A 26,258-nucleotide genomic window follows, 5' to 3' on the forward strand; every position below is an offset into this window, starting at 1 on the left:
CTGCAGCCTGTTTGGATCTAATAAATGAGGACTATTTAATCAACTCTGTGTTTTCTATTGATTTCTGTCTTCATTCTATCTTTGACTCACAAACAGACTTGAATCTTTAGCCTTCCCCCTCATCCTGTTCTGTTCTAATCTTCATGTGTTTGGTTCGTTCTCAGTAGAAATGGGTTGGAAAAGAGCTTTGGAATGTTCAGGTGGTGCTGATGTCTTTCTAGATGGGGGTGGGCAGAACAGATGAGAGCTCCTCCCTCCTGATTCAGAGGGGAACAGTGGGCAGCAGCTGAAAGGAGGGAGTGGAAATGGGAAAGGTTCTCTACAGGTTGCTCCTTTCCAAGAACAGAGGGACACGACTCCATGAACAGCAGAAGCTAAAGAGTTGGAAAACATGCCCAAAGCTGCAGCACCACCTGCAAAAAGATGCTTCCTCTTCAGGCTCCGCCCCTCCACATCAAGAGCTGCAAGGAGAAGAAAGATCAGAGTTTCTGCTGAGCTGCTATTGGAGCTTTTAGGGGGTCAGATCTTTAGGAACATTTGCTGTCAATGAAACCAGGAAGTAAAGATCAGATTGATGACATCATCAGTTGTGGAAACACTGGAAAATGGAAATCCAGAGGAGAAGAAAATATTAGGAACTTCCTGCAGGACAAACTGTTCTAGATCACAGACTACAAGCCTGCACCGCAGAGCTGTGAGAACAACACCCCCCTTCTCAACAACCTGAACAGCTTCTTTTCACGCTTTGAAGGACTAAACAGCACACACCCACAGAAAACGCCCCCCTCCCCCCAGGATCAAACTCTGCACCTGACAACTACCAGCGTGAAGAGGACACTCTCCACCATAAACCCACGGAAAGCAGCAGGTCCAGACAATATCCCAGGCCGTGTGCTGAAGGAATGCGCAGAAGAGCTAAAGGATGTCTTCACAGACATCTTTAACATCTCCTTGGAGCAAGCCATCGTCCCATCATGCTTCAAGGCTACAACTATCATCCCTGTGCCAAAGAAACCATCACCATCCTGCTTCAATGACTACCGCCCCATAGCACTAACGCCCATCATCATGAAGTGCTTTGAAAGGCTAGTCATGTCACACATCAAGTCCACCCTTCCCCCCACCCTGGACCCCCTTCAGTTTGCATACCGACCCAAACGATCGACAGAGGACGCCATTTGTTCTGCTCTCCATCCAGCTCTCACCCACTTAGACAAAAAGGACGCATATGTGAGAATGCTGTTCATAGACTTCAGCTCCGCATTTAACACAATAATACCACAGCAACTCATTTGCAAACTGGACAAGCTGGGTGTTAACACCCCCATCTGCAACTGGCTACTGGACTTCCTCAGCCAAAGACCACAAACAGTACGAGCCGGCAACAACACCTCAAATACAATCATTCTCAACACCGGGGCACCCCAAGGCTGTGTGCTTAGTCCGCTGCTCTTCACCCTGCTGACACATGACTGCACGACAACCCACAGCACAAACCACCTTGTGAAATTTGCAGACGACACAACCCTGGTGGGTCTCATCACCAAGGGCGATGAGACCAACTACAGGGAAGAGGTGGATCTGCTGACAAAATGGTGCAGAGACAATAACCTCCTGCTAAATGACAAAGGATATTGTTGTCAACTTCCAGAGGGGCAACACTCAACACCTGCCACTGATAATTGATGGTACTGCTGTGGAGAGAGTGAGCAGCACAAAATTCCTGGGGGTACACATCAGTGAGGACCTCTCCTGGACCGCCCACACCACATCATTGGCAAAGAAAGGTCAACAACGTCTCTACTTCCTGCGGAAACTAAAAAGATCAGGTGCCTCACCAGCCATCATGACCACATTCTACAGAGGAACCATCGAGAGCATCCTCTCCAGCTGCATCACTGTGTGTGTGTGTGGGGGGGCAGCTGTACACACAGCAACAGGAAAGCCCTGCAGCGCATAGTCAACACAGCCAGGAGAATCATTGGAACACCACTCCCTTCCCTGCAGGACTTATACATCACCCGCCTCACCCGCAAAGCACTAACAATAATCAAGGACACACACCACCCTGCACACAACCTGTTCAGCCTTCTGCCCTCGGGGAGGAAGTACAGGAGCCTCCGCTCACGGACCACCAGACTCAGAAACTGCCTTGAGACACTGCCATAAGTGCACTCGCACTTTTATAGCAAATTGCCAATGTTGTATATTGTAAATTGTATCTTTTTCTTTCTTTTTACTTATTCATCTTATTTTAAACGTATACTTTGTTTTTATTTTTCTTCTCCTGAACAGACGAGAGAGTAAGAAACGGAATTTCGATTCATTGTATGTGATGCACATATGAAGAATTGACAATAAAGTTGACTTTGACTTTGACTTTGAGATGTTCTGAACAAAATGTTGCAGAACTTCCTGGATCCAGAAATGCATATGTTTTAACTGTGTGGTTTCCTTTAACACTTCTTATCTTCACAGGGAGAATGGATAATACGCAACGGTCCTGACCGGCCCCTGTATGTCCACATGTTTTGGGTGAAGTGGGTTGGTTAGAGGTCCCTTGTGACTCTGGTGATGATTGTTGTTTAATGTGAAGCACAGTTGGGTGGGTTTGCCCACACATTTTACATGTCAGACGTTTGATACACTCACGGCTCATGTGTCCCACACAAAGACATCCAAAACAAATCCCTTTGCTTCTCAAGAGTTGAATCTTTTCTTTATGTTTCTTTCTGTTGAACTGTTTACATTCCTCCAAAGTATGACAGCGTTCACAGCAAAGACATATAGGGTTCCTGTGAAGAAACTGGATTCTCTAGAAAGGACTGTATTAAATTTTAGTTCGTAACCCCGTCAGTTTCTTGCACACAGAAATAATGAATAATGACTCAGAGACAAAACTTAGCTTTTGTGGAGGTTTTACTTCTTACAAACACGAAGGGGACAGACAGATGAACATGGTATATTCAAAGTCCGAACCAACGAGCTCAGGGATGGGCTTTGGTATAAAAACCCTGCATTTGCATATTCAGAAGATCGTCCGATGGACCTCGTGTGAAAATTAACGCCCACAGGTTACTGCTGGAGAGAAGCTCCAAGGCTAAAGTGAAGATAAGTCTGAGGCCTGCTCAGCAGAAAACACATGCACAGAAAAGAGGGAGTCTGAGAATGAACTGTTAGAACAATAGTTTGGCTGTGCTTTCTTCAAATGTAATATAATTTTGAGATGACAATACATGCTCAGTGAATTAAGTTTAAACTCTTCTTTCTCTTTCGGCTTTTCCCATCAGGGGTCGCCACAGCGAATCATCCTTTTCCACCTCACTCTATCATGAACATCTTCTATCCTAACATTAGCCAACTTCATGTCCTCTGTCAAGACATCCATATATCTCCTCTTTGGCCGTCCTCTTGCCCTCCGGCCAGGCAGCTCCATCTCCAACATCCTTCTACCAATGTATCCACTATCCCTCCTCTGAACATGTCCAAACCATCTCAGTCTGGCTTCTCTGACTTTGTCGCTAACACAGGCAACATGAGCCGTCCCTCTGATGTACTCGTTCCTTATCCTGTCTAACCTGGTCACTCCTAAGGAGAACCTCAACATCTTCATCTCTGCTACCTCCATCTCAGCCTCTTGTCTCTGTCTCACTGCTACCGTCTCTAACCCATAGAGCAGAGCTGGTCTCACCACTGTCTTGTACACCTTTCCTTTGAGTCTTGCTGGCACTCTTCTGTCACACAACACTCCTGACACTTTCCTCCACCCGCTCCAACCTGCCTGCACTCGCCTCTTCACCTCTTTTCCACAATCCCCATCACACTGAACTGTTGACCCCAAGTACTTAAACTCCTGCACCTTCTTCACCTCAGCCCCCTGTAACCTAACGCTTCTACCTTGATCCCTCTCGTTCAGACACATGTATTCTGTCTTACTACGACTGACCTTCATACCTCTTCTTTCCAGAGCAAACCTCCACCTCTCTAGCTGTTCCTCCACCTGCTCTCTACTCTCACTGCAAATTACAATGTCATCCGCAAACATCATTGTCCAGGGAGATTCCTGTCTTACCTCGTCTGTCAGCCTGTCCATCAGCATAGCAAACAAAAAAGGACTCAAAGCTGATCCTTGGTGTAGTCCCACCTCCACCTTGAACTCCTCTGTCTGACCTACAGCACATCTCACCACCGTCATACTTCTCTCATACATGTCCTGAACTACTCTGACATACTTCTCTGCCACTCCAGACGACCTCATACAGTACCACAGCTCCTCCCTCGGCACCCTGTCATACGCCTTCTCTAAATCTACGAACACACAATGCAGCTCCTTCTGACCTTCTCTGTACTTTTCCATCAACATTCTCAAAGCAAAAATGGCATCAGTGGTGCTCTTACGGGGCATGAAACCATACTGCTGCTCACAGATCTCCACCTTCTTCCTAAGCCTGGCTTCCACTACTCTTTCCCACAGCTTCATTGTGTGGCTCATCAACTTTATTCCTCTATAGTTGCTGCAGTTCTGCGTGTCACCCTTGTTCTTAAAGATCGGGACCAGAACGCTTCTCCTCCATTCCTCAGGCATCTTCTCACTCTCTAAAATCCTATTGAACAACCTTGTTAGAAATTCCACTGCTGTCTCTCCTAGGCACTTCCATACCTCCACAGGTACGTCATCAGGACCAACGGCCTTTCCGCTCTTCATCCTTTTCAGAGCCTTCCTAACCTCATCCTTTCCAATCTCTGCTACTTCCTGCTCCACAACAACCACATCTTCCTCCCTTCTTTCCCTGTCATTTTCCTCGTTCATCAGCTCCTCAAAATACTCCTTCCATCTTTTCTGTACACTCTCCTGGGTTGTTAGCACCTTTCCATCTCTGTCCTTAATCACCCTTATCTGTTGCACGTCCTTCCCATCTCTGTCTCTCTGTCTGGCTAGCCTGTACAAGTCCTTCTCTCCTTCCTTTGTGTCTAACCTGTCATATAGCTCATCGTAAGCTTTCTGTTTGGCCTTTGCCACCTCTCTCTTCACTCTACGCTGCGCTTCCTTGTACTCCTGTCTACCTTCCTCAGTCCTTTCTACATCCCACTTCCTTTTAGCCAACCTCTTCCTCTGGACGCATTCCTGTACTTCCTCATTCCACCACCAAGTCTCTTTACCGTCTTTCCTCTTTCCAGATGACACACCTAGCACCTTCCTACCTGTTTCCCTGATAATCTCTGCTGTAGTTTTCCAGTCCTCTGGAAGCTCATCCTGACCACCCAGGACCTGCCTCAACTTCTGCCTAAATTCCTCACAAGTTTCTTCATTCTGTAGCTTCCACCACTTGGTCTTCTTTTCTGTTTTCCCTCTCTTCTTCTTCCTGACCTCCAGAGTCATTTTACACACCACCATGCGGTGCTGTCTGGCTACACTCTCTCCTACCACCACTTTGCAGTCATTAACCTCTCTCAAATGACCTCGTCTACATAGGATGTAGTCCACCTGAGTACTCCTACCTCCACTTCTGTATGTCACTCTATGTTCCTCTCTCTTCTGGAAGTAAGTGTTGACTACAGCCATTTCCATCCTCTTCGCAAAGTCCACCACCATCTGTCCCTCCAGATTCCTTTCCTTCACACCAAACCTGCCCATCACCTCCTCATCACCTCTGTTGCCCTCACCAACATGCCCATTAAAGTCTGCTCCAATAACAACTCTCTCTCCTCTGGGAAAACTCTCTATGACCTCATCCAACTCACTCCAGAATCTCTCCTTCACTTCTAACTCACAGCCAACCTGTGGCGCATACCCACTGACTACATTCACCATCACCCCTTCAATTTCTAACTTTAGGCTCATCATCCTGTCTGAGACTCTTTTCACCTCTAGAACACTGTTTACAAAGTCCCCCTTCAGAATCACTCCTACCCCGTTTCTCTTCCTATCAACACCATGATAGAACAGTTTGTATCCTCCTCCAATACTACGTGCCTTGCTGCCCTTCCACCTTGTCTCCTGCACACACAGTACATCTACTTTCCTTCTCTCCATCATGTCTGCCAGCTCTCTGCCTTTCCCTGTCATTGTGCCAACGTTAAGAGTCCCTATTCTCAAACCTATGTTCCTGCCTTTCCCCTTCTCTCTCTGGCCACGGACCCTTCTGCCTCCCCTCTTTCTTCCACCAACAGTAGTCAAATTTCCACCGACACCCTGTAGGTTAACAGCATCGGTGGCGGTCGTTGTTAACCCGGGCCTCGACCGATCCGGTATGTCTGAAGTGTTGTGGATGATTCGCATGGTTATTTTGGCAATTTTTACGCCGGATGCCCTTCCTGACGCAACCCTCTCTATTTATCCGGGCTTGGGACCGGCACAGAAGTTACTGGCTTGCAACCCCTGTGGCTAGAGTGAATTAAGTTTAAACCATTAGTGTAATAAAAGTTAAAGGCAGTTTCAAACTTTTCTTCAGTTTGTTGTGTTTGGTTGCTAGGTAACAGGGTCTTTAATGTCTATGATGTCATGGTGGCTTTCAGAGTTGAACTCCTGAATATGACGGTAAACATTTGGATTGAACAAAAATGGGATTGAAGCTCATGCTAAATCCTGATCTCAATGCTGAAAAAACCTCCTCCTAGATTCTGGTTGTTTGGAGAAGTCCTCCTCTTCCAAGAATTCCTGAAAAAAGCCCTCATTTCTCCTGACCATCTTCAAAGCCACTTTCTGCTTTAGTTTAGTCCAAACTTGCTTTATGCTGACAACATTTACAGCTTGAATCCATCTGAAGAATCCAAGGAAACAAAGCAATCTAAGTCTGCATTCATGCCACTTCAGAACCAACAAAGCATGTTTCCAGGACGCTGACTTACCAATAGAACTTGGGATTTCCTTTGCAGAATCCTTCTCCGTGTGTTTTCCTTTGTTTTTCTCCCCAAAACCTAAAGCAGAGATTTTTACTGAGCTGCAGAACAAACGTCTGACTGCTTTAACCGCCGTTGATGGTTTGTTGTGTTTCCCTCTATAGCTGCTATGGTCTTGGTATGGTTGCTAGGTAACGCTGTCTTTGATGATGATGACGTCAGAGTGGCCTCTAGAATGGACTTTTTTCTTGTGGAACCAGGAGCTGTAACCTTTACGGCACTAGGACCCAGAAAGAGCTCCAGGCAGTGACGGTGTTCAGTGACGTCACTCCTCAGTGACGGACATGCTGTACACAGCAGACTGCAGACCAGCCCACACCAGCAACACCATAGTGTAGTTTGCAGACGACACTACTGTGGTGGGGCTGATCTCTGGAGACGACAAGACGGCCCACAGAGACAAAGTCCTGAAACTGTCCAGGTGGTGTCAGGCTAACAACCTCATCCTGAACACCACCAAGACCAAGGAGATCATCCTGGACTTCAGGAAGAACAGAGCAGATCCAACCCCACTCTACATCGATGGAAACTGTGTGGAGAGGGTCCACAGCTTCACCCTCCTGGGCACCACCATCTCGGCTGACCTCACAGGGTCTAACAACACCATCAGGAAGGCTCAGCAGCACCTGCACTTCCTGAGAAGACTCAGGAAGAACAATGTGAACCAGGAGCTGCTGGTCACCTTCTACCGCTCAACCATTGAGAGCATCCTGTCCTCCTGCATCACAGTGTGGTTCTCCCACTGCACTGAAGCAGAACAGCAGAGCCTCCAGAGAGTGGTAAAGACAGAAGAGGATCATCAGCTGCCCCCTCCCCTCACTGAAGGACATCTACCAGTCATGCTGCCTCAGCAGAGTGACTAACATCATCACTGACTCCACCCATCCTGCTTTCTCTCTGTTTGATCTGCTGCCCTCTGGAAGGAGGTACAGGTCCATCAGAACCAGGACAAACAGACTAAGGAACAGCTTTTTTCCACAGGAAATCACCATACGGAATACACACACTTCCACCAACCACACCCACTCTGACTTTTTACAAACGCTAAATCTCTGACTACACATGTGTGAAATATCTTGACTTCTGTGCAATAACACAATATCTACTATGCTGCGCTCACAGCAACTCGACTCATTCCATTCTATTTTGTCCATACATATTTAATATTTACCAGTTTCTGTACATATTGTTCATATTTTTAGAGATGTAAATACAGTTATTCTATTTTATTTTATTTAACTTCATCACTTCAAGGCTGCTGCAATTTCATTGTATCCCCATCTACAATGACAATAAAGAATTCTGATTTATTTCTGGAAGACGCCATTTTTGTCCCTAAATGTTGGATTCAGTCTGAATTCCAGTCCCACTCCCAGCATTCCTGCTCCTCTTTAGCTCCTCCTCTTCCTCCTGATCAAAGTTTGAAGCCCAGAGCCAAAAGTGCGTCTGCAGCTGCTTCTGCTCCAGCAGCCGCTCCCTCTGCTCCTCCTGCCTCTCCTCCTCTGGGAGCTCCTGCATCCTCCTGCGCTCCTCCCTGTCCTCCAGCATCATCAGGAGGCTTTCAAAAGGCTTTCTGGAATGTTCCAAAGCAGAAACCTTCATCATTTGAAGATGGAGGAAGACTCCAACACTGACAGACAGACAGACAGACAGACAGGAAGTCTCCTGGTTTTTCTGCTTCAGAAGGTTTTTGGGAAACTGCAGAGTTTTCTTTGTGGAGCTAAAGAGCTGCTGTCAGTCTGCTTTGGTCCATCAGGAATGAAGGTCAGGACTGAGAGGAACCTGAAGAAAGTGACTCTTCATCATCTGCTGCTGAAGAAGACAGAGGAAGATCCACTGTGAGAGCAGCTGCAGAAAGCTTTCTGCTGTTTTTCTCCTCTGAGAGAGTTTGGAGTTCCCAGCAGTTTGAGTGGAGCTGAAGCAGCAGAGCTGAAACAGACGTTCTTCTGCTCCCATTCAGCATGAACGGACAGATCCACTGAAGGCCGGCCTGAAGCTCTGGCTTCCAACACGTCTGCATGGATCCAAGCGTGTGCAGTGTGTGCTGACATGCTGTTCTCTGAGGAACATGTTGGTGTCTGACTGGATCTGAGGACACAAACAGCTGCTGACATCTGAGAGGGTCAAGCTGCAGAGTGGCTCCTCAAAGCTCACGTCTCTGTGACAAACATGATGCTGCTTCTGTCTGTGCTCCACCACTAAAAGGACTGTCCAGAGTTGGTCCTGATCCGGTTCTAGTCTTTCTGGCTCCAACTTCTCTTTCCTGTCAGGAACCCTTCATGTTCTCTGCCTTCCTCACATTTCTGTCTTCTCTCTGGGCTTGAAGCCCAAAAGGAGCTGAAAGCTGCTGACTTCAGTCTGATCCCATGTTCTGGATCATCCGTGTTCCTGAAACAGCTGCTGGACCCGTGATCAGAGGAACCCAGGAACCGGAGAACTTCCCAGAACATGCAGACACATGTGGAACTGTTCTGATCATCTGTGTGTGTTGACAGTGAAGGAGAGCTTTGTCCTTCAAGAACTTCATCTTTGAAAAAACTTTATTGACTCTGACAGAGTTTCAGTTTGAATCCATGTGGTTTTCATTCTTCCATTGACGTTGTCTCCAGAAACTAAAGATCTGCTGAATCAATGCTCCTCTGAGAACTTTGGAGCTTTTCTCTGCATCTGTTCCACACTTGAATGTGCAGAAGATCAAAGCGCCGGACGCTCTGAGCTTCAGCGTTCCAGTCAGCAGCTGCTGAACCAAAGCCAGCAGCAGGTGAGGATCTGGGCCTCAAAGCAAACGGACAGAAAGATGAATGGAAGAAGGGATGGAGTCCCAGTGTTGAAGACATCAGCTGGAGAAGCTCTGAGGCTCTTTCAGGTGGGCGTGGCAGCGCTGCTGCTTTCCAGCAAACCAAGCAAACTGCAGCATCTGTGATCTGAGAGGCTGTTGGTGAAGAAGAGCATCATCAGCATAGAACTGTGGGCCGTTTGGCTTCAGAAGAACAGCTTCATGATGTGGAAAGAATCTGTGTCCTTCAACAGGTCCAGAAGATCCCAAACATGGAAACTGGAAGCAGTTTGGATTCCGGTTTCTTCCTGAACTTTGAGGATCCAAATGCTGAAAATGGAAGCTGACAGAAAATGCAGCAGACTTTACCAATGTGCTCAGAACACTAGAACATCCACAGAAGAAGAAAACACTGTTCTAGTGGAACATCTACAACTTCTGTCCATGATTCAGAGGAACTAAAGAAAGATGACTCCTCCCACTTTGGGTTTGGTCAAATGTAGAAAAGAACAAACAACCAAATCAAAACAATTTGGATCAATTCTGGCTGAAAATGTTCAAACTTTTCAACTTTCAGGAAAAAGAGATTTAAAGAAATAAATCTATTTTAGAATCTATGAAGAACACTGACTGGAAAACAGCGCCAGACCAGAACGCTGCTTTTTTGAAGGTCCCGCCGGTAATGGGACCTTCCAGCCGTTGTCTCTGGATCAAAGTGGAACGGCTGTCTTCAGATGTTGTGGTGAGAAACACAGAACTTCACTCTCTGTCACTGCTTGGTGGGCACATTCACACTTCACTTTGTTGTCACAGACGGGATCATCATCATCATCATCATCATCAAGAGTCTCTGAGGGAAGGAAGGGATGTGGACGCACCCTTGTGCTACTTTAACATTGGGAGATAGGTCAGAGTTAGGTCCGCCTCCAGCTGACACATGTAGGTGGTTCTTTCAGAGGTGCTGATGTTTGTTGGAAGAACAAGTCTCTCAGGTGATGGAAGCAGCAGATATTGGAGGAGAAGATTTCATCTGAGAATACGGAGAACTCCCAGACCAAAGCTGTTCCTGTCTCCAACAGTCTAGAACCGTTTGTCCTGCTGGAAGTTCATGATGTTTACTTCTCGCTGGATTTCCATTTTCCAGTGTTTCCACAACTGATGATGTCATCAATCTGATCTTTCAAAACACATTACTTCCTGGTTTCATTGACAGCAAATGTTCCTAAAGATCTGACCCCCTAAAAGCTCCAATAGCAGCTCAGCAGAAACTGTGATCTGATCTTGAGCCTGATGAGGAAGCATCTTTCTGCAGGTGGTGCTGCAGCTTTGGGCATGTTTTCCAACTCTTTAGCTTCTGCTGTTCATGGAGTCGTGTCCCTCTGTTCTTGGAAAGGAGAAACGTGCAGAGAACTTTTCCCATTTCCACTCCCTCCTTTCAGCTGCTGCCCACTGTTCCCCTCTGAATCAGGAGGGAGGAGCTCTCATCTGTTCTGCCCACCCCCATCTAGAAAGACATCAGCACCACCTGAACATTCCAAAGCTCTTTTCCAACCATTTCTACTGAGAAGGAACCAAACACATGAAGATTAGAACAGCTGGAACAGGATGAGGGGGAAGGCTAAAGATTCAAGTCTGTTTGTGAGTCAAAGATAGAATGAAGACAGAAATCAATAGAAAACACAGAGTTGATTCAAAAGAGCATTTATTAGATCCAAACAGGCTGCAGGAATTTTACAGACAGCTTTCAGTTTGAAGCCTTTTGACACTATGATGAAGTTCTGCAAACAGCCAGCAGGTGTCTCCCTTCTCCCTCCTGCTTCACTGCAGTTGGTGTTGTTGCAGCAGCTGCATCAAAGTGATTCTCTGCATCCAGAGGCTGTCATTTCTCACTAAGATCCACTCTGTTCATTCATGTCCTCTGGAGAAAACAGGCTTTATGCTCAGAAAGTTTCTATTAGTTTCACACATTCTAGAAAATGAGGAGATTCTACTGGATTTAGATGAAACTTCTTTAAAACTGCAGCTAAAAATGCTGTCAGCATGAAAAAGAACAGAGTTTTACCCACAAAAAAACAAAGAAAAAGGAAGTTCAGTCAGAAAACTGTGGAAAACATCAATCAAAGCAAAACTCTGTGTCTTTCAAACTGCATGAGTCAATATTTGATCATCAACAGAACAGAGATGATAGAAAAATTAATCAACTGAGAGACTTTTGTTCACTAACTGAGATCAGACGGGATTTCTGCTCCAAAAACTGACTTCAAAGGACTTGAATCCAAACCAGTGAGTCATGTGACCACAGCGTTTGTCTTTGTCTCCACTATGAACATTCTGGTCACATGACCATGTTGGATGTTTCTGAATGAAACTCTGTGCTTGTTTGTCAATGAGAGTTTCTGGAGAACAGAAATCAAGTGTGAAACATCTGGAACCAGAATCTTGTGATCCAGAGTTCTGGTTCTGTCCCTGTTCCAGAGACAGAACCAGGATCCAACGCCTGACTGTGTTTTCCCCTGACCCACACATAGATCTATGTCATCCAGAAATGTTCTGTCTGATCAATGATTCCCTCAATCCTTGATTGGTCCATCCCAAACTCACATCTGTCCATCAAATGTAGATGAAAGAAGAAAGTGATGATCTAGAAAATAATCTGTTTGTCTGCAGGTCTGTTTTTCTCCAGATCCTGGAGCTGCTGAACATCTAAATCCAACCCATGTTTCAGATCAACACTCCAAGTTTGAATGAGAAGAGGAAGTGCAGTTCTCCATCAGTCCACCGGGGGAGCTGCAGCACAATAACTGTCCACTTGATGCTAAGAGAGACAGTGGAGCTGATCTCAGATCAGTTCATGCTGCAGCTCTGACACTCATCTCCACTTCCTCTGATTCCTCCATCACTCTGCTCTCCACCTCCCAGGAACACCGTCCAGTCACAACATCTCTGCAGACCAGCTGCTGCTGCTGCTCCTCTCTGCTCCTCCAGGAGGAACATCAGTCTTCTTCTTCTGAAGAGTCTTCTGCCTTCCACCTACAGAGAGAAAGTGTAGAGACAGAGATGAAGGAGTGTCTCCTGATCCTGGTCTGTCAGTCAGTGATGCAGCACAGCAGCAGAAAGAGCAGCAGGAGCTTCAGTCCTGTTCAGAGTAGCAGCTTCCTGTCATCTTCACCTGTTGGAGCTTCTGCTGCTCTGATTGGCTGACTGTTGTCCTGAAGCCTGTCATCATTCTCCTCAGAGCTTCACTGAGAAGCTGCAGCTTCACAGGAAACTCTGCATCTTTGCTCTCAGACTAACTTTAGGACCAAACATCTGGAAGCAGCTGGACTGACTCCAACCCTCTACTGACCTCAGAGTCTGCAGTTTGGAGTTTGGACTCTCCACCAGATCCTGGAGCTGCTGAACATCTGAATCCTGAAGGTTGTTGCAGTTCAGGTCCAGTTCTGTCAGGTGGGACGGGTTGGACTTCAGAGCTGAGACCAGAGCATCACAGCTGGACTTTGACAAACTGCAGTTCATTAACCTGAATCCAGAACAAAGAGTTGAGTTCAAAGACAAAGTTCATGTTTTTCATCCTTCACTTCTTCTAAAGAGTTCAGAGCTGAAGAAGATCAGAAGGTTTAGAAAAAGCCCAAAGATGTGAAGCAACAGCAGCAGATCAGAAGAGTCCAGCAGAAGCAGAGAAGAAGAACATTCAGGAACATTCAGGACAACATGCAGCTGCTTCAGGACAGAAGTCCAGATGTGTGAAAGTCAAACATCCGCCTGTGGCTGCATCCAAACCAACTGATGTTTCTGCAACAACAGCAGAAAAAGTCCACTTCCTCTTTCTGCTCAGCTCTTCTCCAAACACCACTGAATCATGGGAGAATTTCAGCAGCATGATGCTGGAAAGCCTTCATCCCAGTTTTCAGGAGATGATCTTCCAGTCCTTTTCTGCTGCAGCCCTTCAAGCAGAAACTTTCAGCACCAACAGATCAAAGCAGAGAGAAGAAGGAAGTGATGAGGAAGAGTCAGCAACAAATGTTGGACATTGATCCCAGATCCATGACTTCAGCTCTGAATGAAGAGTCAGAAGCTGCTGGGAGCTTTGATGGATGATGTGATGATGTTTGTGGATGAAAAGGTGAGGATGTTTGTGGAGGATGTGTCTGTCAGAGCAGCATCCAGCTGCAGCATGACTCTGTCACTGTCTGCTCACAAACATCAGCCGCTGGACTCTCAGCTGCATCTGCTGAAACACAGCAGCAGGACTCAGAGTGCATGTGAGCGTGCACGGCTGCTTCTTCTGCACGCGCTTTAAAGGAGTCTGTTGGAGCAAAGACACAAAGAAGAGCTGATGGCTGCAAGCAGAACTTTGTGGAGCACAAATGTCAGCAGACAGCTTTGAAACAAGCAGCTGCAGGAAGAAAAGAAGACGTTCTTCTGCAGATCTTTGAAGAGAACAAGCAGCTGCTGGAAGACGCTGCTGCAGATCAGAATCTGGACATTTCTGCTCACTGTGGGTCAACACAACTTTGTCATCATTTTGATCTGAACACAACTGAAACATGGAGTCTGACCTCAGAGTCTGCAGTCTGCAGTCTGGACTCTCCAGAAAACCACACAGATGAAGAACTCCTGAATCCTGCAGGTTCTGGTTCTCACTCAGGTCCAGTTCTGTCAGATTAGACGGGTTTTTCTTCAGAGCTGAGACCAGAACTTCACAGCTGATCTCTGACAGACTGCAGCTCCTCAACCTGCAATCAGACAGAAAAGTGTGTTCAGGAGCAGTGATGCAGCTGGAGGTCCAGGAACTTGGTCCATTCAGTCAGGTGGGACCCGCCCTGATGAGAGACTGACGGAGGACATTTTCACTGATTGCTCATTTCTTTTGGATTTGGACCCAAAAATATGATCAGGAATGAAAATGCAATTGATTAGAAATGACTTGAAATGAAGTTAAAACAGACGAGGAATTGAAATGTCATTGATCATCATGAATTATTTATTACTTGAATTTGGTGGCGCGCACAGAAGCAGTGGCCTGGAGCTCACACAGTTGTTCATTTTTTTGCACTATAACACTGGTGATGTCCATTTTTTTTGCACATATCAAGAACACTATCCCTCCAGTACAGTCGTAATTACAACTAAATACCAGAGAACATCACTTGTCAGCTGAGGACCTCATCCCACTGGAGATCGCCAGACCACCTCCCGGTATACTAACAGCAGAAGGCCAGAGAAGGAGACGCTGCTAGCGCAGACAGAAGAGAGGCAAGAGAGCGGGTATAAGGGTTCAGCTAAAGGCTAATCCGTTTAAAATGCCACTTCTTACCTTCTTCTAACTTCTTTCTCTCCAATGTGCAAATTCCGGAATAAGATAGATGAGCTACAACAGCTGACAGCTACACAAAGGACTTTAAACAAGTGCTGCTGCATGATTCTCTCGGAAACGTGGCTCGACAGCACCATCCCAGACGTGGCTATAGAGCTAAAAGGCCACACCTCCTTCATGCTGCTCGCAATTCCCATTCATGTATTCTGCCAGTTACAGCTCCAAACAAAGAGGAGTTGCTGTCTTTATTAGTAAAAACAATTCACACAGATTCTTCACCTCACTCTTGGTTCACTCTGACTCCACAATCATTATAGGAGGAGATGTCAATCTGATTCTGGATACTGTACTTGACAGACTCAGCACAGCAGCTAACCAGCGCACATGGCGGTCTGCAAGTATCCTAAAGCAGTACATGAATGATCTGGTTCTCTGCAACGCATGGCGCTCATGTCACCCAATCACTAGTGTTTAGGTGACATGAGCGCCAAGTGTAGTGACTAAAGGGTTCACCTTCTTCTCTCCAGTTCACCATTTACACTCTCGTTTAGACTATTTATTAGTCAGTAAATCCTTTTTGAAAGATATCAGAAGTTCCAACATTCATCCAATCAGTATCAGTGATCATGCACCAGTTTCTGTAAATATTTATATTGGAATATCCTCATCCTTAGGTACAACCTGGAGGTTTAACACATCTCTGCTAAAAGACCAGGCAGACACTCGGATGACAATGTCCGCAGACTCGTTAATATAATTGACTTCTCCACTATTAAAAACCAGGATATGACCTTACTATCGCTGGATGCTGAAAAAGCTTTTTACAGAGTAATCTGGACGTTTGGGTTTGGAGAATCACTCATCAATTGGATTAAATTATTATTTCACTACCCCAATGCATTAGTCAGAACTAATAGACAGACTTCCAACAGGTTTTTTTTGGGAAGAGGAACCTGGCAAGGTTACCCCCTCTGCCCCTTTCTTTTTGCTATATTTATTGAGCCTCTAGAAGCAGCAATTGGACAGAATGACCCATCTGCCCATTCAGTGGCGCCTCCAGAAATTTTTCATGGAGTTGGCCGGAAGGGGGCCACTTTAAATCTTGTGGTGGCACACAAAAACCATGAGCTACATTTTGAAAATTCATTCTGCTAAATGTAGTAAAACAGCCTTTAGAAAACTAACTGAAAGTTAAATGACTACTGATATATTTTGATTTATTGTGTTTATATTTAATGCTTAGGTGTGTCTGCTTGTTCATGATAGATATCTATAATGAACAAAAAGTCAGTTGTTCTGAAATAATAATAATCCATCCATCCATCCATCCATCTTCCTCCGCTTATCCGGGACCCGGTCGCGGGGACAGCAGTCTAAGCAGAGATGCCCAGACTTCCCAGCCACTTCCTCTAGCCCCTCTGGGGGAACCCCGAGGCGTTCCCAGGCCAGCCGAGAGATGTAGTCTCTCCAGCGTGTTCTGGATCTTCCCCGGGGCCTCCGCCCAGTGGGACATGCCCGGAACACCTCTCCAGGGAGGCGTCCAGGAGGCATCCATACTAGATGTACGAGCCACCACAACTGGCTCCTTTCGATGTGGAGGAGAAGCAGTTCTACTCCGAGCTCTCCGCGGGTGGCCGAGCTTCTCACCCTATCTCTAAGGGAGCGCCTCGCCACCCTACGGAGGAAGCTCATTTCAGCCGCTTGTATTCGGGACCTCGTTCTTTCGGTCATAAACCATAGCTCATGACCATAGGTGAGTATTGGAACGAAGATCGACCGGTAAATTGAGAGCTTTGCTTTTCGGCTCAGCTCTCTCTTCACCACAACGGACCGATACAGCGACCGCATAACTACGGATGCCGCTCCGATCCGCCTGTCAATCTCACGCTCTGAGACCCCCAGATATTTAAACTCTACCACCTGGGGTAAGGATACTCAACCCACCGAGAGATGGCAAGCTACCTTTCTCTGGTCAAGAACCATGGCCTAATAATAATGATATTAATAATAATATTAATACCTTTCCATGGTAATTATGAGTCTGTAGACATTTCTATTCAGACTAATAAACATGAAACAGTTTCATTATTAACTTCACCTGTTGGTCCAGGAACAGGTGGAGCCCCTTTGGCTGAGTTCTACCTTGTTTCTCTGACCAATGATGCTGACTGTCCCTCATCAGATGCCGTCTCATGTTTGTCTTCCTCATTATCTTCTGTCATTCATGCTTGCTGTGGATCATGCTGCTCTGTTTAGTCTTTTTTCCCCTGTCTGTTGTTATGGTAACAAACAAATTTCCCACGTGTGGGATCAATAAAGTATTTCTGATTCTGATTCTTTTTTTTTTTTTAACTTGTCCTGTCCAACAGCTGGGCAGACAGATGAGAGCTGAGGGCCTCTTGTGTTGGACATATTTTACTTTAACAAGAGGGATTATTAATCTTCAGACAAACCAAAGGTATGTCTGAATAAACCCCTTTTGTAATTGAGGCCAAACTTTATTAATTTCAATCATGTTTGAAAATCTTTGGTGTTGGACCGGACGGAAAAGGAAAGAAGGGAAGAAGAGAGAGGGATGTTAGAGAGAGGGGGGGGGGGGTAAGAGGGTTATAATAGGAGGGGGGGATAAGACCATGAAGCAGCATAAAGCAACAAGTTTAATGGATGTTTATCATCACATTAAGGTTCAGATGTATTACAAATCTCAAAGGGCGGGGCCTGTCCACACACACACTCAAATGTTATCAACACACCAGCTAGCTGCAAAAAGGTCCACATGTCAACATGTACACAAAACAGATAGTGTTCACACACGCATACTTATGCCTTCAAACCAACTAGTGGGTAACATTTCATTCATTCAATCATGCAAAGTAATACTGCAAAGGTGAGCTAACACCTGGGGAGTATTCCAGAAAGCAGGTTATGCTAGCTCCCACGGTAAGTTTGAGGCTAAGGAAGTTGATAACCTCAGTTTTCGGTTCCAGAAATGGAGGTATGTTTCAGGGTAGGTCAAGTTGCCATGGCAACTCATGCTCTGAACATAACCTGGTGTGGAGCAGGTTTAGTTGAAGGTTAGTTTGTTTACAGAGAGGTGAAGCAGCATGGCGTGTCCATTTGAAGATGATTTAGTGGATGAAGAAGCTCAGATAATACTTTTTCCACCATGAGAGGGTGTTAAGACTACGTTTGGATGTTGAAAAATTAAACTTTTTTACTTTTATCTAACATAGTTATTTGCTTCAGTTAAGATAAATCATTTGTTTGTTAAGTTAGTTTAAAAATAACACGCAGTTTTCAGACAGTTATTTTACTTTCATTCAAATTAATTGAATTAAGTAGGTGTAACGTTGGTCCTGCTGTTAGATCATCACCGCAAGGGATTGTGGGATACCATTTCCTTTGCCTGCCTGGACGGATTTCGGTTTAAGTGTGGCTTTTTAACCAAATGTGTTTAGTTGTTTAGCTGTTTTACTGTGTTGTGCCATGTTTTGCTGAGTTGTTTAGTCCTACTGTGGTTATGTCTCTGCACCATGAGTAAGAGTGAATGAGAGAATGATGAGTTTATATAGCACCCCTACCGTTTATTGTTGTAAGTATAATGATGGAAAATTCTTTAATGATTTTATGCATAACGTGTATTTTTTCCTGTCCTTTTTATTGTTATAAAAATGAGCATATCTGCCGGCTCAAACTTAGACATATGATAGATCAAGAAATATAATTAATTAATATGGAAAAAATATTAATTGAATTGGAGTAATATGACATTTAGTTAGATAAATACATAAATTTGAGTTGTATAAACAATTATTGTGTTTTATAGACGTAAGAAATTAGGTTGATTAAATTTAACTCAATTATTTGTTACCAATAGAAGTAATTCATTTAAAGTGGCAAAATTGGATAAGTTATATATATATGCGTCATAAGGAAAATGGAAACAACATCAGAAACTTGTGCGTTTACTTTGTCTGTTCTTCTACTACAAGCAGAAACTCTTTCTTTTGCTGATGCAGCTATTACTTTTTTGATGGACGTATAATCTTCATACGCCATCATTAAAACCTCAGACTCCGTCTCACTAAAGTGTAACGCTTTCTTTTTTTCCACGCGTTTCCATGGCGACTCCAGAAATCGGCGATCCATTGAAAATGTCTTTATGTACTTGACATGCACGTGCATTAACCCAGGGTTACCAAGTCGGGCGTAATTACGCCAACTCATATCCGGTCTTTTGGAACCGACATACCCCGGGTAAGCAAGTTCAGGCGTATTTCAGCCAGAGTTCAGGCTTAAAGTCAGGCTAGTTTAAACATGCTTCCTGGAATACCCCCTAGCTCTGATTTGGGCTTCAGTTGATGTTTGTGATCAGGAACTCTGGATTCTTCTTAGAAGGAGACGTTCTGCCTCTTTAGCAGAGAGCAGAACATTTCTACCTCTAAAAGAAAAAAGTCAAAACCCATCTTTTCAAACTATTCTGTTTGTTGTTTCCACCACCACTTCCTTTCACTCTGTGGCTTTGGTAGTCACGTGTGTGAGCTCACTCTGAATCAGTGTCAATAAACACAAAGGTGTAACCACCTACATTTGAAAATTGTCAGATAATGGAGGAGAAATCAACAATTGCAGTTTGTACATGGCCTTACATGACATGAGAGATTTGCACCACTTGGAGATTTCACATCAAGCCTCTTTAAGCAGTAGATGGCAGACACGCAGTAAACACTAGAAGAAGCCTCTCTTCTTGGGGATATGTGCAGTTCATTGTCTGTTTGATGGTTGTGGTGCATGCTAAACAAGTGTTCAGTTCTTGAACGCACGGGAAATGCATGGTTTTAACATAGCACAAATCTCAGGGTTTGGCTGCATTTTTCCTCCAGAGGCAGGAACATTGAGCTCCACTTAACTGTTCTCTTCTGCTCCGCTTCTCAGCAACTACAGAGGTGACGGTTTTTTATCCAATTTCTAAATCATGATCTTTGCTTCAGTCTTTGTGAAGCAGATGAACTGAATCCTGTCAGAACAGAAATGTCCTTTAGTTCCTCAGGAGTTTACTTTCATGGAGAATCTTTAGAGTAAAAGAGGATTTAAAAGAACATTTTACTTTCAGTTTAGTTCTGAAACCCAATCAGGTTCTCTTTTGGACACAACTGCTTGTTGACTGCTGCAGCTGCGGTCCCACCATTTCTTGTAAATAAAAGAGGAAACAGTCCCCCACCTGCGCGCGCACACATACACACACACACACACAAACAAACAAAGAAATACACACAGGAAAGAGGGCTGCTCTTAAACTCTGAGACAGCAGAGTTTGTCCAGCAGACACAGACGTTGGAGTTTCTCCGTTTTTTTCTTCTTCGGTGAGTCTTTGTGAAAAAGTTGTTTTCTGTTCTCATCATGAAGCTGTTGTGTTGATCTGTGAGGAAAAAAGCAGCAAACACATCAGAGGTCACTGACAACATGGCGACTCTGAAAGTTTTCATGTGGGTGTGTTGAGACGGTTCAGAGAAACTCTGGTCCTTCTTCCAGAAACTCGGATTCAGTTCTGTGAATGTTGTTTCAGGCTCTTAATGTGTTTTTAAAAATCCAATGCAATTATAATGTATGTTAGGGTCAATGGCCGGCAAAGTGTGCATTGTCAGAAATGAATGCACGCTGTGGAAGCTTAAACCAACAGACGCGGAGCGGAGGACGGTTGCTTCCGCTAAGTGCGTTATTGCTGATGATCCACACTTCGAAGGCCATTATCCCGCTTATACCATGGTCACTTACAAAAGAAATAAATAGTCAGTCATTATTTTTTCAAGATGGCTCTCCCCTGGGTGCGACATTGCGCAGACAGGTTTTGTTTGTAGTGTCTGAACAGTGTTCGTTCATATCAAATACAAAAGGGAATCTCTTTTAAGGTTGAAACAAACGAGTTACAGAGGATAAAAGGTTGGGCCACAACAATAATGTGGTTGTGACTCCCATGACAGTCATATTTTTTTTAATCTACTGGTCTCTGTCTTAATATTTGTTCATCTATATTTCAGTCAGATAACTCATGCAGTAGAGAAAGCTTTATTTTTCATATTTCTTTTAGTTTGGCATAAGGCCCCCGTTCAGACACAATAAAATAAGATCTCTGTAGAAAACTTCAGGTATAAAACAACCCCTAACGGAGCTCACAGGTGGAACGGGGTGAGGGTGGGGCGAGAAACGTAGAGCTTGTGGAAATGGATGAAGAGGGCAAACATCACACACCTGGTTCTTAAGTAGGACGCGGAACAGGTGAGTTAATTGGGCTGAACCGCCCGCGGGGAGGTGTGAACAGGAAAACGCACTGCTGAACTACCTGCCTTAAATTCTCCCAAGGTCGTTCATTTATGAACCTTGTTAGTTTTTGTTGTCCTTCTGTATTTCACCCTGACTAGAGAAATGCTGAAGAAAAATTCCAATGTACTTGTTTTACATGTAAAGATTGGAATAAACTCTTAATCTAAATAATCAGGATGACCAATTCTAACATAATTCCACACAGCCCAATCGGTCGGTTCATCAGCTTAGATGACAAATAAACAAAAGGTTTTGGTATCGGAATACAGAGCTCAGAACCTCTATCTGGTAACAATCAGGATGTTTATCAGAGTTTAAGAAGACTGTCATGGTTTGGGTTTCTTTGTATTAGTTTTTTGCTTCCATCATGTCACCTTCATGATTTGAGTTTTGCTTCCTGTTTTATTTTGGAAGGTTTCCTGTTTTGTCATGCTTTTGAGTTTTACTTCCCTCTCCTAATCATGTTCACCTGTGTCTTGTCTGTCCGGTCTGTATTTAAGTCTTGTCTCTGCCTTCCTCTTGTGCTGGTCCGTTAACGTTTTTCTCGTATCATCCCTTCTGCCATGTGTTCATGCTATGCCCACAGTGAGTTAAGTTTTGTTTTACTGCGCTGCAGCGCCTTTTGATAAATAAACCCCTTGCCCTCGAACCGTGTGCCTCCCGTCTCTGCATTTTGGGTCCTTCATGCTCACCAGCCCCCCCAACCTGACAAAGGCATGTTTCCTCTGCAGGTGAAGGTGGAAGGTGTGTGTGAGCTGATGTGGATCCAGTGAATCCAGCAGCATGGATCAGTGGGAGGAACCACAGGAGGGAGCCCCTCCCTCTAAAAGCAGAGATGGCAACCATGACAACCAGAGCAAAGCTCAGAGGTGAGATGAACATATCCAACTGTCCATGATCTTCTCCATGTCAGAGCTCAGGACTCACACCAGCAACCTTCATTCTTCACAGGAACCAACCTGGACCTGGATCCAGCTGGAGTTCTAACAGGTGTGACAGACCAGAGGATTATTTAAATGAATTTAAAAACAGTCATTCATCAGTGAAACAGTGAGTGTTTGTCAGATACATGTTATGGATGTAACGGATAGGGGGGTGTCTTGGTAAGAGTCTGGTGACACGATACGCATTCTGATATTGTACCAGAACACATTTATTTCTTTTATTAAAGATGATTTGGAAAAACCTGCTGCGCTTAGCATCGGCTAAAATGCTGTCGGCAAAGCGGGCAAAAGTTCTGCAGAACCTCCCAGCAATAGATTCTAGTTTAGCGACCTGATGGATCAGAGGGATGTGTACAACGCTCTGAAAAAAGCTGACATTGTGTTGATCAGCGTTACCAGTTTACGTCCGTCTGTGAGCAGCCAGAGCAGATATGTAAACAAAGCCCCTTTTTTGTCACATTAAAGCAACTTTCCTTCGCTCTGTCATGCTGCCTCATCGCAGTTTATTTCTGGAAAGAATCAGTGTGTCCCCCCCACCCCATCCTTTATTTTTGAAGCACCATTCAGGCTCCTGAACTCTTAAAAAGCACTAGAGAAGCTACATTAATGCTGAAAATAAACAGCATTTTATTTCCCCAATAGAAACTTATTGGTTAAGGCTCAGCTCATTCATTATTTGTGTTTTCTTACACTTAAAAAAAATATATATATATATATTTTTAAAACCATCAATGTTGACTGTTCCCTTTCTATATTTTAACTTACCAAAATAAAAGCACTATGAATTTGCTTTGGTAAACGCAACTTATATATGAGATACAATTGCAGTGCTTAACATTGTGATCATTAAATAAACTGAATTTGACCATTTTATTACAGTGGAAGACATTGAAATTCTGGTTGAGTTTTTTCAAACAATGTGGCACCAGTTTTAGTTCGATACAGGTATCTCCAAATGAACTATCGTGAAATATTGTAGAATCTTTTTTTTTCTAACACCCCTAGTAACGGATGGACAATAATTGATCAATTGGAAGTTTTTTCCTAAATTGACAATACCTGCATGCAGTGTCACACAGTAGTCAGAACGGGGCATTTTGACAGACTGTCTCACTGCAGATCAGTCTGCTCATGATTTGAGTTCAATAGTTCAACATGGAAGATAATCTGATGAACCTCAATAACAAAAGAAATGAAATTTTGATAAAACGTTTTTTCATCAGGATCCAGCGGATATTTCTAACTGACTGTGGAAGAGTGAGTGTCTGTCAGAGTTTTTGGAGGCTGGATTCTAGTTCAGATGATCAACAGTTTTCAGATGAAGGACTTGAGGTCTGGTTCAGTTCTGGATCTCTCTGATCAGACTCACTTGGAGCATCATGTGTGTGATGAGATCTTTTCAGTTGAGTCTTCTGAGAGTCTCTGAGAGACATCAGAGATGTTGGAGAAGAAAACATGTTGACTGCTGACTCTGACTGACAGCAGTTCCAGTCTAATGAGAAGAATCACTGCAGACTCCTAGGATTCAGATTTTCATGCTTTCCAAACATCACATTGTTCTAGTTGGACTTTCTGCTCTCAGAATTTCTACATTTCTACGTGGAGAATTGGAATCAGCTTTTCTAGAAAAAAAGTCTGGATTGACTGACAGAAAATGCTGAAAGCTGGAAACTGTTGATCCAAACATGTCATGTTATTCCAGACTAAACAGCTCAGTCTGTGTTCATGTCAAAGTCCATCAGCTGTTCATGAAGAAGCAGATCCTCCAACACTCTGATGGTTTGGTGTTTGCAGAGGTCAACAGGTCACACAGAGAGTCCAGTCTGCAGCCTCCAGCTGTGGCTCCATGAAGAGTGACCAGTCCAAAGATGATCCTCTAGCCTTCAGAACTGAACCAGGACCTTCAGACTCACAGTAAGCAGTTTCTAGTGAACAGAGATCTGTCAATTAATCTTTTTCCACAGAAAGTATTTAGAGAAGATTTTGTTGTTGGAGAGAAACCAAAACAGTAACTTTAGCTCCAAATCCCAAACTGCCTTTAAAAATGTCAGGCATGATGTCATCATTCTCTGATAGTTTGAAGTCCTTCAGGTCACTGACTGAACAGAATTCATTTAAAATGAAACTGGTTCTCTGGGATTTTCTGCTTTATTCCTTATCTGAGGTTCACTTATCAACCAAAGCACAAAGTCTGAAGGTCAATGAGGAATTTTCACTAAACTGCAGAAATTCAAAGAGTTTGAATAATTTCTAACACTTAACTGTTCATTTAGAGTATTACCATTGTCATGGGTTGTCTTTTGATTTTAAATAAACAAATAAACATCAAATAAATCAAGTTCTACTCTTTTATCCCCACACAAGTCAATTCTTATTCACACTCCACGTACCACACTCACAATATTTACATTTGATATGACCATTCATATATCTACAATGGCGCCCTATTTGTCCATCTAGGGTTCTCTGCTCCTAAACGGGGAAGCGGCTCCAACTCAAGATCTCCTCACAAAGTCAAAAATAATAACCAAAATGATCTCACCTGGTCCATTGGGTTAATGTCAGGGAGTCTCACTCTGATCTTGGTCTCTTTCCAGCCACGTCCATCCCCGAAAGCAAATACTAAATAATCCCCAGCGGCAAAATAATGAAAAGTCCGAGTAAGATCCTCCTCCGTAACCCCCGTTGGTCTGTATCCGGGTGTAACTTCGTTGGTAGATGCTCATTGGAAGGGCCCTTTTAGTCTCCTTTTCCGTTTCTAAAGTTTTTTTCTCTTATTAGGAGATCCCCACCTTTTCTGCTAGTCCTTATCTAACCCAGGAAAAGGATGCCGTGAATAAACGCACCCCTGCTGATTGCATCCAGCTGTGCAGGAGTGATCTCAGCGGCATCACCGGTACCCACATATACAAAAATATGTGTACTCAAAAATACAAAATAAAACACAGGACCTTTTCACTCTACAGGCTAAATAAATGCCAAAAATATTGGACACCTTTATGTGCCTGTCACATAATTTCTGACTCACATGTTGGCTCCTCCCACTTTCTGCCGTGTCTGTTCTTCTGCTCCAAAATGGTTTCAAAGACTAAAATCAGAGCAAGTTCAAGTGGACTATGCTTGGTGGCAGGACTTTCCTCATTGTTGGACTGCTACTCCTAGTGATTCTGGAGGTCCATTATACAACCATTATACAACTCTGGTTGTCCCGAGTTACTCCAACAGCCTGTTAGAGTGGCTGACAGTCCCCTCCAGTGTGCTGGGAAGAACCACTTTGAACATCATTCTATCGTTTTAGAGGATGAAGTCCCTAAAGGGCTCGAGCATACAGGGTCTCTCCTCTAAAAAAGAAAACAATTGCAGAGCATATTGACAAAATTTCAAAAGAAGACGTCATTGAACCAACCCAGTCTTCTTGGTCATCCCCTGTGGTCCTGGTAAAAAAAACGGATGAATCTTACCGATTTTGTGTGGATTAAAGACGTGTAAATGCTAAGACCCTGCTCGAAAGATATCCAATGCCAATGACATCTTGGAGTCACTAGAAGGTGCGTCCTGGTTTAGTTCCCTAGACTTAGTCTTGATATTGGCAGGTCGAAATGGCAAAAAATAGTATCCCATGAAACCGCATTCACCACGCACATGGGCCTATTTCAGTTCCATTGTATGCCATTCAGACTAAAAAAAATGCTGCAGCAACATTCCAACGGCTAATGGAAAGAGTGTTGGGTGATATGAGAGGAAGGATATGTTTTGTACATATTAATGACATTATAGTGTACTCAAGGAAGACAATGGAAGCCCACATGGAAGACCAGACAGCTGTGTTTGAAAGACTTAAGACCGCAGGCCTTAGTTTGAATATATCTAAATGCCACTTTTTTAAGAGAGAACTGCGGTTGTGAGGACACTTGGTGTCCGACTTAGGGGTGGAGGTGGACCCGGAGAAAAAAACACAAGCAGTGACTGATTTTCCTACTGCCACTGTTAAGTCACTCCA

At 44.2% G+C, this 26,258-nt stretch overlaps 4 protein-coding genes and 1 long non-coding RNA gene across 8 annotated transcripts in view; 2 read left to right on the forward strand and 3 right to left on the reverse strand.

Annotated features, from left to right (window-relative positions):
• The window catches only part of LOC144981346 (uncharacterized), a 676,107-nt gene that overhangs the window by 528,363 nt on the left and 121,486 nt on the right, over positions 1-26,258 (forward strand). The gene's annotated exons all lie outside the window — the stretch shown is intronic.
• Positions 1-26,258, reverse strand: part of LOC111948918 (uncharacterized) — a 377,453-nt gene that overhangs the window by 105,585 nt on the left and 245,610 nt on the right. The window lies entirely within an intron of this gene.
• Positions 1-26,258, forward strand: part of LOC110013539 (NLR family CARD domain-containing protein 3) — a 68,800-nt gene that overhangs the window by 30,381 nt on the left and 12,161 nt on the right. The window contains exons 1-4 of one of the 2 annotated variants that reach the window (XM_078934434.1): positions 21,867-21,899; positions 22,046-22,183; positions 22,266-22,304; positions 24,053-24,172. The exons of the other annotated variant lie outside the window; for it this stretch is intronic. Of the exons in view, the coding sequence (XP_078790560.1) occupies positions 22,098-22,183; positions 22,266-22,304; positions 24,053-24,172 (245 nt within the window). The 5' untranslated portion in view covers positions 21,867-21,899; positions 22,046-22,097. Of the gene's footprint in view, positions 1-21,866; positions 21,900-22,045; positions 22,184-22,265; positions 22,305-24,052; positions 24,173-26,258 lie in introns of those variants that run through there. 2 annotated transcript variants of the gene reach the window in all.
• Positions 3,253-6,935, reverse strand: LOC111948755 (uncharacterized). The gene is made up of 2 exons (XM_078934753.1): positions 6,850-6,935; positions 3,253-6,761 (listed from the first exon to the last, which is right to left on the reverse strand). Exon 2 carries the CDS (start codon positions 6,278-6,280, stop codon positions 3,287-3,289), a length of 2,994 nt encoding a protein of 997 aa, XP_078790879.1. The 5' UTR covers positions 6,281-6,761; positions 6,850-6,935; the 3' UTR covers positions 3,253-3,286.
• Positions 11,362-14,417, reverse strand: LOC144988198 (uncharacterized). Its single transcript, XR_013652032.1, has 3 exons — positions 14,236-14,417; positions 13,023-13,196; positions 11,362-12,706 (listed from the first exon to the last, which is right to left on the reverse strand). It is a non-coding gene; the product is annotated as an uncharacterized LOC144988198 (long non-coding RNA).

Source organism: Oryzias latipes, chromosome 2, assembly GCF_053564925.1.
Source record: "Oryzias latipes strain Hd-rR chromosome 2, Olatipes_Hd-rR_3.1".
Classification (NCBI taxonomy): Eukaryota; Metazoa; Chordata; class Actinopteri; order Beloniformes; family Adrianichthyidae; genus Oryzias; species Oryzias latipes.